The sequence below is a fragment of the Monodon monoceros genome, unplaced genomic scaffold, assembly GCF_005190385.1.
Source record: "Monodon monoceros isolate NGI ecotype Baffin Bay Population unplaced genomic scaffold, NGI_Narwhal_1 Super_Scaffold_22, whole genome shotgun sequence".
Lineage (NCBI taxonomy): Eukaryota > Metazoa > Chordata > Mammalia > Artiodactyla > Monodontidae > Monodon > Monodon monoceros.
Genome location: NW_021703779.1, coordinates 114,822,365 through 114,838,853, shown reverse-complemented (window position 1 = coordinate 114,838,853; position 16,489 = coordinate 114,822,365). Strand labels below are relative to the sequence as shown.

The 16,489-nt window shown below is 47.5% G+C and overlaps 1 protein-coding gene across 2 annotated transcripts; it reads right to left on the bottom strand.

Moving 5' to 3' along the window:
• Nucleotides 1-4,299: 4,299 nt before the first annotated feature.
• Nucleotides 4,300-15,378, bottom strand: ZIC3 (Zic family member 3). 2 transcript variants are annotated; one of them, XM_029240976.1, is made up of 3 exons: nt 13,798-14,848; nt 12,517-12,680; nt 4,300-4,449 (listed from the first exon to the last, which is right to left on the bottom strand). In XM_029240976.1, exons 1-3 carry the CDS (start codon nt 14,846-14,848, stop codon nt 4,300-4,302), a joined length of 1,365 nt encoding a protein of 454 aa, XP_029096809.1. The 2 variants fall into 2 exon arrangements, with proteins under 2 accessions (XP_029096809.1, XP_029096808.1); XM_029240975.1 differs by lacking the exon at nt 4,300-4,449 and adding an exon at nt 10,727-11,696 and having other exon boundaries at nt 13,798-15,378.
• Nucleotides 15,379-16,489: the final 1,111 nt, after the last annotated feature.

Genomic DNA, 16,489 nt, shown 5'->3' with positions numbered 1-16,489 from the left:
CTAATAGAAGCATTTGGGTTTAAATTCAGCGTTCAAATAGCTGTATTATGCAATTAGTCAATATGCAATTACAGGGAATCTAATGGAGCCAGATGCATGCAGTCCAGATACATGCAAACTAGAGATTAAGACTTCCTCGGTTTTATGCATATAAGCAAATTATGCAGTTAAACAGGGCTCACTAAAGAATGAATTGCATCCATTTTTAACCAGTTGGACTATGCGAATTTTCATTTCACCAGTTCAGAGAGATGCCTTAAAGCTCTGAAGCTTTTCAATACTGTAATAGTGGTGTGAAGTTTCGAGTACCCATAGCAAAGACAACAAAAAAAGATGCCCTTAATGTTTTTCCTAAAGTAGGGCTTCTTTCCCCTCCCCCACTCGATTTCTTTCACAACAATGTCTTATCAGAAAGTCTTGTGAGAACGCTTCCCTGCCGTCTCATTCACAAGATTAAATCTAGTGCCTTGAACATAAACATTGTGTTTCGCTGGAACATTCAATGGAAGAAGCTTCATTTCACATCCTTGAAATACCCGCAAATCAGGCTCAAAAATCATGGAAGGCTGAGAAATGATCAAGGAATAGACGCCTGATGGAACAGATGCACAGATGCTGTGCCGGAAGAAAAGACAAATGCTGAAGTGCATAATGATTTTGAAAAGATTTCTTTATCAAACATGTCATTTGTTTGAAAGACCAGACTTGTTGGCATCAGATGTGGGATATCGGCTTGTTAGCAAAATGAAACATGATGGCTGCTAGATACTGGCGACTGATGAATCAATTGAAATCACTGATGTTGCTCAACTGAACATCTTCATTTAATATGTCAATGGTCAGAAGTTAACGGAACACCTTCTGTATTGGGTTATCACCACAACCAACAAGATGTCACATCTCAGTGGATACCCTGGCTAAATATTTTTGTAAAGAAGAGTGAAGTCGCCAAAAATATGTTATCAGCTGGCCCAACCAATTACATACTCTGTGGATGATTAGCTGCAAAAATAGAATATGAGTGTAGCTTTTCCGTGTAAGTTCTGGCTGGGTAACATTAGTGAATCATTTGTAAGCAATTTCCATGCACTGGATTTATATCAAGATGTTAAAATACATTTATTTAGCTGTACTACAAATAGCCTCCTATTATCGACTCTGGGACATTTACAGAGGGAATCATTGGCAATAACATTTTTCTCATTTCTTCAATGAAGTTTTTGATGACCCAATTTTTTTAAAAAGGACTTTTTTTCCCCCAGAGTATAAAACACACACACACACACACACACACACACACACACACACACAAATAGGAGCAGGAACTTAGATTCTTTTCTAAGAACATAAGAGGGTGTTCTCCTGCCCGCCCCCACCCCCCTTCCCGGTTCTATAGGAAAAGGCTGTACTGAGCGACTTGATTTTCGGACTCCAGAATGATCTCACCTATAGGAGGATCCGGCCACGGGAGGCACTACAGCACTGCACTAGACATCAGTTTTCAAACTGGTCATTTAATATAACCTTGCTCCTACTCGCTGACAAACAACCAATACTCAAAATAACATTAACACCACGGCGGACCCCCGCTTTTAATAGGGCAGCGTCAGGAAGAAAGAAATAGACAAAGGTGATAAACCGGTGAAAAAAGGAATAATGAAAAGTCCCCCAGGCCTCCGTACAAAAACCATTAACATTTAGCAGTACAGCCTCTCAGGGAGGCTCCAAGCCCCCAAAATCAGTGGGAAGGAAATACTTCCCACTCAGACCAGTTCATCTGGGAAGAGCTTAGTGTGTTGGTGTTTTTGTCTTGTTTTACCGCATAAATAGACGTATGCTGAAAAAAAATACATTTCATCATGCTATAATAGAGGATTTCTACACTTTCATTTAAGCCTCAATTTTATTAACATAAAATAATCAGGGTACCCTTTAAAAACATAGTAAAACCAAAAGTATGGCTGTAAAGTAATGACTGGTGGCTGATGTTTGTTTTGTAACAAACTGAAGTGAGGCCATCACCTAGGGAGTCCATAAACTTATTCTAAGGATGCTGACATTGGTCAAAACATTTCGGGGACTCCTCTTTGGGAACTGCCTTCAGAGCTAGCTTCCAAGCCCCACAAGAAAATCAGTCTCATTCCTCTATAGTCACACCCGCACAATACTAGCATAAATTTAGTACGGGGAAACTGAATAATTTAAGACACCGAGAGATTTAATCTTATCCTTAAATGTGAATGCCAATTTTCACATTGTAAAATTGTCATTTAATTTACATATAGTAAGAAGCTGTTGCCTCGAGTAAAAATTGTGTCAAATTAAAAGTAAACCATTAAATTACTATGTTTACAGATTTTTAAGTACACAACTTATTTTTAATCTAAGAATAAGTGTATTCATCGGAAGATAATGAACAACAGGCATTTAATAACATTTTAATTTTATGTGTTTAAATATTCATAGCTATGTTCATAAACCCATATGCCTGATCTAGTGATTATGCTTATGAAATGCAGTATTTCTTATATGCCCTAACTCTCCATCTATTGTCTGAAAACTGCATTAATTTGCACCCCAATACAAATCACTATGTTTTTAGTAAAATATTCCATAATATTAAAAATAGGAAACTACCCCAAAGCAATGAAACAATAGCTACCTGCAAGAGGAAAAGAAGCGAATTAACATTTGTCCAGGGCCTACTCTGTGCCAGGCTCTTTATGGACATGTTCTTGTTTAATCCTTAGAATAACCCTAGGAGGTATTATTATCATAGTGCAGCTGGCTCATGCACAACTTGGTAGTTTACCTTTCCAAGGGCTTTTTTAATAATCCCATTATAACACTCCACTGCCTGTCTGAAAGAACACAGTTCTTGTTCTTAAAAACAAAAACAAAACAAAAAATTCTACCAACATATCTCTGGGGGCATATAAGAATGTCAAGTTCTAGGGAGCTAAGAATCAAAGAATCATAGTCTTTCTTGACCGGCCTGTGTGCCTACTCTTGATGTAAATGAACAACAAAAATCAGAGGGAGATGAGCAGTTTTCCCCTCTACTTAAAAAATTATAGTATCATCAGTCTACTTAGCAGAAATTTTAATAAAACTGGATCTAAAGAACCAATAGCAATATACTCTATCAGTCCGCAGTTTTACAATACCTCATCATGGCATAATCACGTCAAATAAATAGAATGATGGCCACTCACAGATTACATTAGATTACAGATGTTAAATGTAAAATGAGAAATCAAGTATCTGGATTTCGAAGAATTTCTCTGAAGTGTCTTCATCTTCTCTAGCACTACAGTTAATTAACGACAACTTGTGTTTTAATAACACCTATATTCCATGATTCTATAAGTGTTCTAATCAATGGTTGCCAAGTTGTCTGCCCCAAGAACCACTCCGGAGCTTCTGAATAATGTACATGTAATGTATGCTATGTCCCCTTTCCAGAGGCCCTCCTTTCTCCTTTAAGGTTATTTTCGGCTTTGTCTTTCCCTCTCTTTCTCACCCAAATAGCGGTGTTCAAATGCTCTTTTTTCTCCAAAGTCCTACCTCCAGCTCTTCCTTCTAATCATCCCATTCAATCCTTGACTCTGAATTCTTCCCCTGACCTCCCCAGCACCTGGCCCTGAGTCCCTCTGGGAAAACACTGTGAGCTCAAAACAGTTGGTTGGAGTTTGTTCAGTGGGTTTTTTTTCCCCAAGTTTATTGCTCAGTGAAAGCCAAGGTATATCATGAAAAATGTGAATAGAATATAAATTGTCCCAATTCAACAGGTTAATCAAGGTTATTTAGGGGCTATAGTTGTCACTGTAATAAAATAATCACAAAAAATAATTTAAATGGTTTTATTTAAGTCAAACAACAATTGTAGAGATCCTAGATATTGCTTTTTGAACACAAACATAGGAGATTAACAAAACAAGCATTCATATTTCTAGTTTTAAACACTTTAGTTCTACATGTGGAATGCAGATATTTGAAAGAGATTTTCAACAAGGTCAACACAATGTATGAGATAATACGCACTGGGTTATGGATTAGGCTAGTCTTCACCTCCATCTTCCCGTTTATGATCCTAAATTGGCTGGGGGAGTGTGTGTGTGTGTGTGTGGGGGGGTGCTTTTTTGCTTTTTCATTTCACAAATGATTGCTCAACACAGAATGAAATACACCAAAAGAAGAAAATAGTCTTTTTATACCTAGGGAAGAAGCTACTACTCTTAAAATGATCACTTCAAGGTAACAGACATCCAAATTGATGTGGTTTTCTTTGAAACCTCATTAGTAAATCATTTCTTGCACAGTAGGTTCGGCATTAACCCTGCATTTAGGATAGGTAGTGTTATGGAGGGCTGGCTGCTGCATACCAACGTCAGTATCAAGTTCTTCATCAGGAATTAGAGACTGTCCCGGATACCAAGCAGGACAACACTGGCAAAAAAACAAAAAGTGAACTGCAGATAGGTCAAAACAAGCTACATTTACTCTTAGAAAAATTTCATAAAACATTACTGGATATGTCATTTTAAATGCTAGCTTATAATAAAACACGATGGAATCCTTTATTTTTAATACCTCATGTTCAAAGGTATTAAAGGTATGGTCTTTACATAGGTTGTGTTTTAATAAAACACATTAGACAACATACACATCTTATTAGAGAACATTAAAAACTTGCCAGCTGGTGAAGGCTATTTTTATAGTTACTATAGAGCTCACGTTTCTCTATTCAATCAGATCAGTAAATGGGTTGAACTGTCATCACATTAAAAATATACAAAATTGTTTGCTCTATTAGATGATTTTTAAAGAAATATACTTTCTTTAGTTTTAACAGATTCTTGGCAACAGGAATCTTATTCAAAAAAGTTTTGCTCCTGTGTTAAGTTACTATCAGTCCAAGTGCTCTGAACACTCCCCCCTTTAAATGCTTCCTGCAAACTTAGTTTTTCAAGCTGTAAATTTCAATAGTTATGGTAGAAACCAAACCTCAGTGGGAAAAGCAGTGCCCTTTGGAGTTGTCATTCAAACAAATATAAGAGTTCTACCAATTTATCACTTGTCTAGTTTTGCAGAAATTCCATTCACATAACTCCTATGAAAATCAACCACAGTTTTACCATATCAAATGACCCAAAGCACACCACAGGTATCCAGGGGAGATCGTTCACCAGTGCATCTTTAGCTTGATTTTAAAGTCAACCTTAGAGACAATCTGGGCGCTGCAGTTCTCAGAGACAAACTGCCTACCCATGGGCTAAAGATTTTTCAAGTTAATGAACTTTTCATTTGCCACACTTTTGGTACCAAGAGATTTAACCAGGAAAAAGCTCAAACCTCAGGGTTCAAACTACAGCATGAAAAAATAAAGTATACAGCAAGCACCATCTACTTCCTTTGATCTCTCAAAGATGTCAACACTCTATTCCAGTCCGGGGGTGGGGTGAAGTGGCTGAGTCCTGTAAGGAAACTTCACCCAAAGGGGGAAAAATCTGTTTGGTGGCAATTTCAAAACAAGTTTCCAAACTGCAGAAGGGACTCCAGCCCCTTTGACTTGCAGAAACCACACATAAGAAAAGGACAGAAAACACTACAAGGCAGGCTTATTTTAATTGCCCACGGGTTTCCAATGCAAAGCGCGACAACTTAAATGCATATTCCAAATTCTTGCTCCAAAGCCGTCTTCTTTGTGCACTGAAAAGGAGGAAAGACAACCCCATCAATTGTTCTCTGCAGATAAAGGCACTGTTTTGTAGTTTTCCCCCAAATCTGAGCCAGCTTTGCTAATGACCTGCCCACCCACCTGGGGCCCTTCCCAAGGTGGCCCACGGGAGCTGCCCCACACCTTCAGGAGCCCAAATACTCGACAGCGGGCAGCCCCAGTAGGCTGTCTTTTCGTTTAGCTGCTGGCCTCCACGAAGACGCAACCTGAAAGAATTCGTGCCGCTTATTTTTCTAGAGGAGACGGGGGTCAATGACTACATTTTTAAAACCCCACATTGTTTTTTCCTCACGAAAGACATCTGAAGGCGAATCTGCGACATTTTTCTGCAGAGAAAACACGGACTCGAGATCCCAGAGCTACCAGGGGTTCTTTCACACGCCAGTATTAAGGCAGTTAAGCAAAAGCTGAATGAAAGTTTTCGGAATTGTGACCTTTTTTTTTTTCTTTTTTTCGTTAGACCACCAGCTGTTACAGCACACACAAAAGCGTACACAGTACTGTTTTTCATAGGTCCGCGTTTAAATGAGATATGCAGAAAACGGGGCCTGAGGAAAGCGTAGGGTTCGAAATCGCAATGGCACATCCGTGTCGCTAATCCAGGGCATTTGGTTTGGAAACGGTGCCTCCGTGCTCCGCTCACGAGCCCCGCCATTGTCCTGGAAGAGAACAGTGTCCACTCCTTGGCATTTCGAGACTCGAAGGTGCTGGGGGATCCCGACACGGTCACGAAGCTCAAAACGGCATCCCCCACCCCAGAGGGCCCGGGAGAAACGATTTCAGTCGGGACTGGAGGGAGTGGCGGCCTCGAGTGGGTTTCAGGTCCAAGCCGCCCCCCACCCCGGGAACCCCAGCCCCCAGAAGACTCGCCAACTTCCCACGCCCAGTATGCCCTGGAAGAACTTCTTCGCTTCCGTTTTTTGTTTTTTTTTTAAACAATTTTGCGCTCGGCCGCCACGACCTACATTCTCCCGCGAGGCGCTCCTAGCCGAGGAATAACAAGGGAGTTGAAACCACACAACAGTTCGGCAGCCCGCAGTCAGCGCTTTGCTGCGCTCCGCGGGGGTTCGCATCCGGCCGCCATGTTCCTGACCCGAGAGCCGCCCCCAAAACCAGCCCCCCTTCTCCCCAGCCCTCCCCTCCGCCCCCCTCCCGGCCCGGCCCGGCCGAGGCCGCGGCGCTGCAAAGCCGCTTTCAACTCTCCCCCGCCGCCCCTCGCAGCGAAACCCGACTCGACGGCTGCCGGCTGTGCGCCTGCGCGCGGCGCGGGCTCGGGAGCAGGCGTGGGGGCGGGTGGGGGAGGCCGGCGGGCTCCCGGCCGCGGCTTGAAAAGGCCGGAGCGACGGGGAGCGGGGGAGGGGTTGGGGCCCGGGCCGGAGCCTACTCTTTCCTCCCAGCGGGTCACCGCTCCAGCCTCGGCGCGGCTCTCACACGTGCGCGCTAAAAACCCACTTCAAAGTCTGTTCTTGGCGCGGGGGCCGCCCCTGGGCCCTCGCGCGGGCCGCCAACCAGGCCCCGAGCCTTGCCACCCCCTCCAAAACCCTGGCGCGGCGACGAGACCGGGAGGGCCGAGCGCGAGAACGCTCGCTTAAGAGCCCCGGGCGCCGGTATCGGCCTTCCGGCGTGCGAGTACCTCCCTCCCTCCCCCACCCCACCGCACCGCCTTAAGAAAATGAATGGAACACAAAGTTTGCGGCCAGCCCTGCGCTGTGGCCATCGGAGCTCACCATTGTTTGGGCTCGTATTGACCCCAGGTCCGGATTAGGTAGCGGCTGATTCCTGCTTTACAGCCCCGCCGGCCTAATGAGGCCGGGAAGGCGACGGGGCGCGAAGCGTCCTCGGAGCCCGGGCGACCGCCGGCTTACGGCCGCCAAGGGCCCTGTAGGTGGAGGTCAAAGGGTCAGCTGGCCGAGACCGCGAGAGAATTGACCCTAGGAAATGAGGTCCCCTCCTCCCGGCCCCAGCTTCGAACGGGCCTTGCAAGAACTTGGTGTGTGTACAGGGACCCCGAGCGGGAGCCCTGACTTTCGCAACGCCTGGCCTCGTCCCGGGGCAAAGCCTGACTAGACTTGAGCCCCGAGGGGGGCAGACAGCCCGAGAGAAAACCAGCCTAGCTGCCGGGCGGAGATCCCGCGCTTCAGGGGATGAGCACGCCGGTAGCGATTCTTTCAGAAACTTAAGTGGAAAGAGGCCCTTAGACTTTTTTCGTTTGTTTGGGGGGTTTTATAAGGGGAGGAGAAGGAGCCAGGGGCGAAGAGGCGAGGAGACAGCAGGCAGGGAGGAGGGGGGGAGGGGCGAGGAAGTCCTGAACACAACTTTCCTGGGAGGCTTTGTGAACGGAGGAGATCCCTGCTAACTCTCCAACCTCCGCAGTAGCTAAGACCGACTGCCCTGCTTAGCCTGGACCCTGATCTTTAACCTTCCAAGGTGGATGAAGTCCAGACTTCTGTCTGCGTGGAAATAGACACCTTCCCCTTCCCCACCCAACGTGGAAATCTTAAACTAAACCACCCATTTTGGAAAAGATGGACTTTTCACAAAGGTCTTACCAGGTGCAAGAAGTAAAATAACAGGTCGATTACGAAGAACCCAGCTGACATTCATGGTTTCCAGCTGATCTATCTTTAGGGCTACAAGGTTTTTTTGTTGTGGGGTGGGGGGTGCGTATTCTTTAAGGTATTTACTGAAAATTCAAGAATGTCAATGTGCACTCCCAGAGTCAGATTATAGGAAGAAAATCTGTGAAAAGTTTTCTACTAACGTAAACTTTTCTTTGCGACAAGTGACAAGGGCATAGGGATAGACTATTTGAGAAATATGATGCTACACCCAGATTAGAGGAAATCATGTAGAGGGGCAAAACTTTTACATTATCTTAATATAGGTTATCATCATTGTTCATTGGCATCTTCCCCTCTTAGGACACAACGCTCTACTGTAAATTTTTATGGTAGAGTAATTTCAAGCCTAGTAAAGAAAGAGCAAACTCTTCTTTGTGTCCTAAGGAGATGTTTAATTGTTTAATATATTTAATGCGGAGGGGTGGGGGAAGCAAGTTTCTGAAATAATCTTTCAACCAACCCATCATTCTACTGCCATTTAAGGTTAGGTTACATTGGGGGTGGAGAGGGAATTCATAGAGAAAACAGTAAATTGTGGAAGTTAGATGCATATTTCGGAAGAAAAACATTATTTAGACTTCAGTTGGAACACATTTAGAGCCAATCTTATGAGTATGCACTTTCTGAAAACTTGCTGAGCATTTAAAATGGTCTCTGGTTTGAAGTGAAGGAAAAATCCTGAAATAGGAATTTGGTCCAGCACCCTCAATGTCAAGGTCAAGATTGGAATGTCTGGGCTAGGAGTGGTAGACTGACCAGGTTACCTGCTCATCACTTGTGAAGTCATCCCAGTCCGTTCATGGCATTCAGACCCTTGCCTTGTCTATTGGTGGAGGAAAGTGCAAAAAAACGCATTCTCCACAAACAAAAAATCGCATCCAAAGCATTTTGCAATTAGAAACTGTCAATAATTAACTGTTGACAAAGATCAGTAGATAACTTAAAATACACTGCTTCAACTGTGTCCAGGGAATCAAAGTTTCGTTTAATCATCAGAACTTCTCTGAGCATTTCAATTTAAGGTCGATTTATTTGAACATGGAAGAAAATCAGGCACCAAATACAAAAAGTTATAAATAGATGTGCCAAGACTTTATTTCTTCAAAAAGAACAATAAACAAAATTCTAGAATTCAAAATGATTATGTATAATACCAAACTGACTGCCACCAAAAATCCTAGAGCACTGCCCCTTCAAGAGAAGGAGGTACTTGGCCTATTCATTACATTTCTAAATTCTTTACAATTCCTTATCTCCACCATTCTATTTGCTGATTTGCAAGTTGGTTATTCATGAAGAGATTGGGCTCTCAATATTAAACAGCACCCTAAATTAGTAAAAAAACAAAAAACAAAAAACCTCTCTCAGTACTCTACCCACTCCACCCCCCCAAAATAGCAATCACTTTCTTTTTCATATAACTGTAAGAGAACTGTTTGTCCAAATGAGTTGCTTCGCTGAAGATTAAATGGATTGTTAATATTTTATCACAAAGCAAACAACCATTTTTCATTGTTATTGATTTTAATGGAAACAATGCTCTTAACATCTTTGCCTACAAACCATGAACTTTAAAAATACACATTTTGCAAATGTTTTTTCTTTCCATAATATTTCAGAACCGCTGCAGTTATTACACCGCTATAAAAATGTTATGAATAATTGTGATAATTACGAATTGAACTATATACAGCAAAACAAACCAGCCTTTGCCTTCCAAAATTGTAAATGGACTATGGTTCTTTTAAGAAGCACTTAATCATAAGTAAGCACGGCTCGACTGGCCTTACTCATCACCACTGTTTCAGACATATGCTTACTTTTGAAAATATATAGATAGATAGATTTGATAGGCAGATTAGATACGTCATAGATACAAACATATATAGGTATATGGGTGATCTCTCAATAGAATAGACAGACATGCATCTTGCCGCAATGTTCATTTTTATGTAAGATAATAAAAAAAAACTAAGGGACATAAAACTCATTAGGTTACCTTATGTTTATATATGTAGGGCAGGGATGATTAAATCCAGCTTCTCAGTCTTTGAAGTACAAGATTGAGATGTCATGGCCACTAACTGAATTGATCAGTAATATTTGATTTGCATGCCGAAAATCCAGGACAAACACATTTAAACTCGCAGTTAAACAACCATCTGAGCTAGAGATAAAGAAAGGAGGGTCTTCCCAGATGGAAACTGACACTGTAAAGAATCTATACTGCAATAGAAAAATAATTTAACAATTAAAAAAGGGATCTGAGTGAGTTATAAATACCAACAAACAAGTTTCATTTGCTCTTGTCTCCTCTTTGTAGAAGGAGGCTGTTACAAAACAGGAGAAAGGAGTCAGTGGTTCAAAAATTGTAAATTTGTGTTCTTTCAAAACAATAAAATTTAATGCTAAAGCGGTTATAATCAAAAGCTGTACAGAATTTGTTAGAAAACATTTTCCATAAATATTGTTCAGTTCCCGGCACTTGTAGCAATAATTAAATTACAAACGATAAATATGGCATCAATGGATATGTATTTACAAAAAAAAAAGTTATTACAAAAGGCAACTGTATACTAAACGTCACAATCTGTGTAGAGTAACATCACATCCTCAGCCTGAAAAAATACTGAACAACAGTTTCGACCCCATTAGACAAAAATACATTCACAAGTGTAATGCTTTGAGGAAAAGTTCAAGACATAACAGGACTTTGGCACGGTTTAAGACTGTGAGAGTTTAAACAATCACCACTAAGGCGAAGATTTTTCCATCAGTTTTAACATCACCACCACCACCACCAATAAGCCTTCTATAACTTCCTCTCAGGAAACAGGACAAGAGTTAAAATGAACTGAAGGCGTTTAGGGATGGGGTGAGCAGAGAGCAAGAGAAAAGGGAGGAAAAAGCAGTGAGAAGATTTTTTTTTTAATCCTTCAAATGCCAAAACATATTTTCTAATCCTGAGAAAAAAGGGCATGGCTATTTTGGGATCTTGCCCCAAAACCTTCCTGGACAATTGCGATTAACAAGATGTAGCCCTATGTATGGCCTCTTGCCTTAAAACTCCATTTCCATCTGATTGGTCTCAGTTTTCTTTTTAAAATGCATTTGGTCCATTCTATGGTTAACAGGGTTTGTGTTTGTGTTTGTCCTCAGACGTACCATTCGTTAAAATTGGGAGGAAGTCCAGGGTTGTGGCTGGTGCTAGTTTGAACTGCAGAAGGGGTTTTAGTGGTATCTTTACTGTTTGCAGAAGCTATAGCGGGTGGAGTGGAAGATTCATAGCCTGAACTGGCAGCAGGGGAGGAATCTGACCCTTGAGATTCATGAACCTAAAATTAACATGTATATATTATAATGAATATAATTCCAACTGGCATTGTGCAAGCAAAAACAAGAGCAGAATTAGAGCACTGTAAGAGCAAGACCGCCCAGTGACCCACTTAAAAGAGAAATGCTGCTGATTTGGGGGTTTTGTTTTTAATTTCCACATTACCGATGTCTAGAAAGCCCCAAGATGTTCACCAACAAAACAGTCTGAGTCCTAAGACTGGCATTATGGAAAAGGAATAAAGCACTCTGATTTATTCATGCCCCTTCAGAAATGCTTTCTCCGCGGATGGAGCGGGGTAAGCACGTAGTCTTTGGGGCCCTACAAAATACTCCGGGCCCAGGTTTCGCCAAGCCCGCTTTGGCTTGGGAAAGCAGGTACAGAGAAAGGTGGCACGGGTGCCCTGGGCGCTGCGAGGTCTCAGACAAATGCGTGGGAATCCCACCGCGCTCCTCGGCCCTATTGTTTTACCGAAAGCCGAAGAGGGAATGAACCACCCGCCCCCGGGTTCGGCGCGGGCACTCTCGGTTCCCACCGCGGGCTGAGCCGGGTAGAGGCGGCCACTGAGACCTCCAGCCCTGGCGAGCTCGGTTAGAGCTTCCCAGTAAACAACTGATTGTTCCCTCCGCTCCCTCCTCCTCCCCACTGTGCTCTCCCCCGCCCCCCTCCGGGTCCCCAAAATGGGTTCAAGGTGTCAACGCTGGAGCAAATCGGATTTAACGTGGAAGATACAGGGTTGGCAGCGCAGGCGCTTCCCTTCCGCGACCCGGTGTCGGGCCGAGTGTTTATAAACCGCCGACCGCTAATAAAGAGGTAATTACCTTCATGTGCTTGCGCAGGGAGCTCGGGTGCGTGTAGGACTTGTCGCACACTTTGCAGATATAGGGCTTGTCCGAGGTGTGCACATGCATGTGCTTCTTGCGGTCGCTGCTGTTGGCAAAGCGTCTGTCACAGCCTTCAAATTCACATTTGAAAGGTTTCTCACCTGCAGAAGGCAGAAACGCAAAGGGGGGTAAATATGGTCAGGGGCCGCGAGCTTCCTTGGGCCGAGCAGCGGGAGACAGAGCGTCCGGCGGTCCTCCCTGCCGAGAGGGAGCGCCGACTGGGGGCGGCTGTAGCATCTCTTTCCCCTGGTGAAAAATGGAGAGCGCGGGTTGAGCCTGCTGGGGTGGGGAGTGGTGGTCGGGGGCGGGGGTGGGGCAGGGCCGGCCCAGAACCTGCCCGGCCCTTTGTTCTCGCGCGGGATGGAAAGCCCCTGGCTCCTCCAAAGTTGCCCCTGAGTAGCGGTACCCCCCTACCCGGCCCGGGGCCTCCAAGCGCAGCCCCGTTCCGCCGATATCTCGGCGTTGCAGCCAAGGCTGGGCGGGACAATGGACCGGGGACGGGACAATCCCTTTTAGTTCCTCCTTTGTACCTTTTAATTTGCCTCTTTCAAATGCAGCGGTTTTGCTAAGCCCAGTATTAAAAAGCTTGGGTCGTCGTACTTAACGTTCGAAAAGGGAAAACTATATAAATCCAGGGGCTCCGGACAGTTTTACAAGATGCTCTGAACAAGCCCCGAAACTGTGGTGCCTTTTCTACTTTAGCTTTCCTCCCGAAGGACTGAATTGAACCTGGAACTCCAAATAAAAATAGTTTGACAAAAGTATCATTTAATTAGGAGATGTGCCAATCAATGGTAAAAAAGAGCGGAAGTAACCGAAAGTTAGTTTTCATTAGCATTTCTATGGTTGCCTCCCCCGACTGTGCGCCGAGACTAAGTCGCTTGTAAGCAATTCCTCTCCACACGTTCGGAGTCCCTTCATAGTAACCCAGAAAGAGACAAAAAGAGGCGGCGCCAGTTTGTTCCTGGGCGCGAGAAGGTTCCAATTAGTTCCTGAGACCGCAGAGCCGTCTGCCCGGGAAGCTAGAACTGGGCAAAAGCGCCGCGGGGCGGGGAAGGCGAGAGGTGGAGGGACAGTGACAGCGCTACTTTTTCGAGCGGCCCCGGCGGGGCGCCGCCCCTCTCTCGCCGCCACCCCTCGCTCCCTCGCGCTGAAAGTCGGCTTCGTGGCGCGGTGCCGCGGCGGACCCCGCGCCCGCCCTCCCGCCTTCCCCCTTACCTGTGTGGGTCCTCTTGTGGATCTTGAGGTTCTCGGAGCGGGCAAAGATCTTCCCGCAGCCTGGGAAGGGGCAAGGGAAGGGCTTCTCGCCCGTGTGCACCCGAATGTGATTGACCAGTTTGTACTTCGCCTTGAAGGACTTGCCCTCGCGGGGGCACTCCTCCCAGTAGCAGACGTGGTTGTTCTGCTCCGGTCCCCCCACATGCTCCATGGTGACATGTGTCACCAACTCGTGCATGGTGCTGAAGGTCCGGTCGCAGCTCTTCTTGGGCCGGCTCAGCTGAGCCTCGTCGATCCACTTGCACGACAGCTCCTGCTTGATGGGCTGCCGCATGTAACGGAAGAAGGCGCCGGGCCCGTGGTGGGCCGCCACGTTCACGCCCATGTTCATGTTCATGGGGCTGTAGTTAGGGAACTGCGCGCCGGCCGTGTAGGGGTCCGTGCGCGGGCTGGCCACCGGGCGGTACGGGTCGGCGCGGCCGAACAGCTCTCCGCGCAGCCCCAGGTGGACCTGGTTGTTGTCCACGTGCCCGGTGGGCGACGGGTGCCCGGCGCCCTGCTCGTGCAGCCCGGGGAAGAGCAGGTAGCCAGGGGGCTCAGGAATGCCAGCCGGAGCGTGCAGGCTGCTCGCCGAGCCGGCGAAGAGCCCGTGCTGCCCGCCACCCGAGGCCGCCTCGCCGAGCCCAGAGCCGCGCTGGCGGAACAGAAAGTCGCGAGTGGAGTTGAAGGCGGCGGAGGCGGCACCGCCGTAGCTGGGCACCTGGCCGGCGTGGTGATGGTGGTGATGGTGGTGGTGATGATGGCCCAGGGCGTTGGCGTAACCCGAACCCTGCGGTGTGAACGCCGAGCTCTGGCCGGAAGACAGATCGTGAGCCGCGGCGGGGCTCAGCTTGAAGGCAGCGGCGGCGGCGGCGGCGTGGGGCGAGTCCCCGAAGGGATTCAGCCCAATGCCCGCCGGCTCGCGGTTGGGCATCTCGTGGTGGCGCGGCGCGCCGAAGCTGCCCACTCCCAGCCCGGGGAACTGCGGGCCTCCGTCCAGGAGCATCGTCATGGGTGGGGCGTTCTTGTCACCAGCGATCCGGCTGAAATGAGCGAGGGTGCGGGCGAAGGAGATCTCCGAAGTGTCGCAGTCGGAGAGGGGTGGAGGCGGTTGGACACTGTCGGGAGACCCCCAAGGCAGTACCAGGGGCTGCAACTTTCCGTCGCTGCAAGTCTCCTGCAGAGGGATAGGAGGGAGGAGGGGAAGTAGAAGGACCTGGAGGAGGGAGGAGGGGGGAGAAGGGAGGAGAAAAGACTCTGGGACTAGATCTGGTTTAACAAACTAACAAGCGCGCACAAAGAAAAATAAGCAAAATAATAAGTGGAGGGCGGAGTTTGCCAATTCTGTCCGGGGCACCCCTCCTCTCCCCGAGAGCGCACAACCGCGGGGCCAGGAGGCTCCCTCGGCACGGGCCTCACGGCTAGACTGCGCTTAGAAGCAGAGCCAGCTCGCGGCCGGCGGGCAGGAGGCAGGCTCGGTCCTCGCGGCTCGCCGCGCCAGTCCCAGCCTCTTCGCCTCCAGAGTAATGTCCTTGGACTGATAAAGTCACTCACTCACTCCTCTCACATAAACCGAGCGGGAGGCCGCGCGGCGAGGGCCAATGGGGAGCCAGCTGGCCCGCGGTCACCTGACCCCCGGCCCCGCAGCCTATTGGCCGTCGCCACACTGATTGGCAGCGCGGAGCGGGGAACATGGCAGCCGCGGCCGAGCGGCCGCCGCTGATTGGGCCGTGGCCGGGAGCCTGGCAGGTGAGGCGGCGGCGGCCGGGCGCCCGCGAGTGGGCTCCGCGGGGCTGGCGCTGCCGTGGGGAACTGGAGCCAGGCTCAAGCTGGCGACCGGCGGGGCGGAGCCAGGGCCTCTCCCTGGCTTCCCTCCCGCCAGAAGCGGGCGAGCACCCCTCGGGCGCGCTTTACCCGCTTTGGCCAAATGAACTCTTTGCCGCGCGAGGATCGTTCCCACCGTCGGCGCGGCGCTGGACGTCCAGCCCCGCTTGGTCCGCTCCGCCTCAACGCCAAGAGAATGTGCCCCTTCCGCGGCCTAAGGGCGCGGATCCCGGGGCGAGAACAACAGTTCCACTCTCGCGGCCCATTAGCCGCGTCCTCCTCACGCGCCACTGTGGGCCCTGATGTCCCCGAGAGCCCGGACCCAGGCCGGTCAGCTCGCCGTCTGTGACCCAAGCTGCTGCCGGCCGGCCGAGGCCCGAAGGAGGAGAAATGGTTAGAGTTAGAGCCATCTCCCTTACTTCCGTCTGAGCCTCGCATTGACTCTTTGGTTTGTGAGTCGTGGCTGTAGTATACTGTCCCCACCACTGTCCCCGCCATCCCCCCCCCCACGACACACCAGGCACAAGACGGCAAACACATATAACACAGTAAGCTCACACACACCACACTAAACACACACAACTAGCAACAGTAAGTACACACAACCCAGTAACACAACAAACTACACATAAAACAGTAAACAGGCACACAACAAATTAAACACACAACAGGATAAACACACGCACTTAACAGCAAACACACAGAAGCACAAATACTAAATCTGCACAGTGTACACTTAGCCTGTGCACACCAAACATGCACACAACACACTACACAGCAAACTCACTAGACACACACAGGATCAGTGCCATTTTCAAACCACAGGGCT

What these genes read in the sequence shown, in the direction of transcription:
- ZIC3 (XM_029240975.1), bottom strand. Translation starts at nt 14,848, where the DNA reads ATGACGATGCTCCTGGACGGAGGCCCGCAGTTCCCCGGGCTGGGAGTG. An exon ending in CCACAAGAGGACCCACACAG is followed by an intron (nt 12,681 to 13,797) that starts GTAAGGGGGAAG and finishes TGCCTTCTGCAG; the next exon opens with GTGAGAAACCTTTCAAATGT. An exon ending in CCCTGCGCAAGCACATGAAG is followed by an intron (nt 11,697 to 12,516) that starts GTAATTACCTCT and finishes TGTTAATTTTAG; the next exon opens with GTTCATGAATCTCAAGGGTC.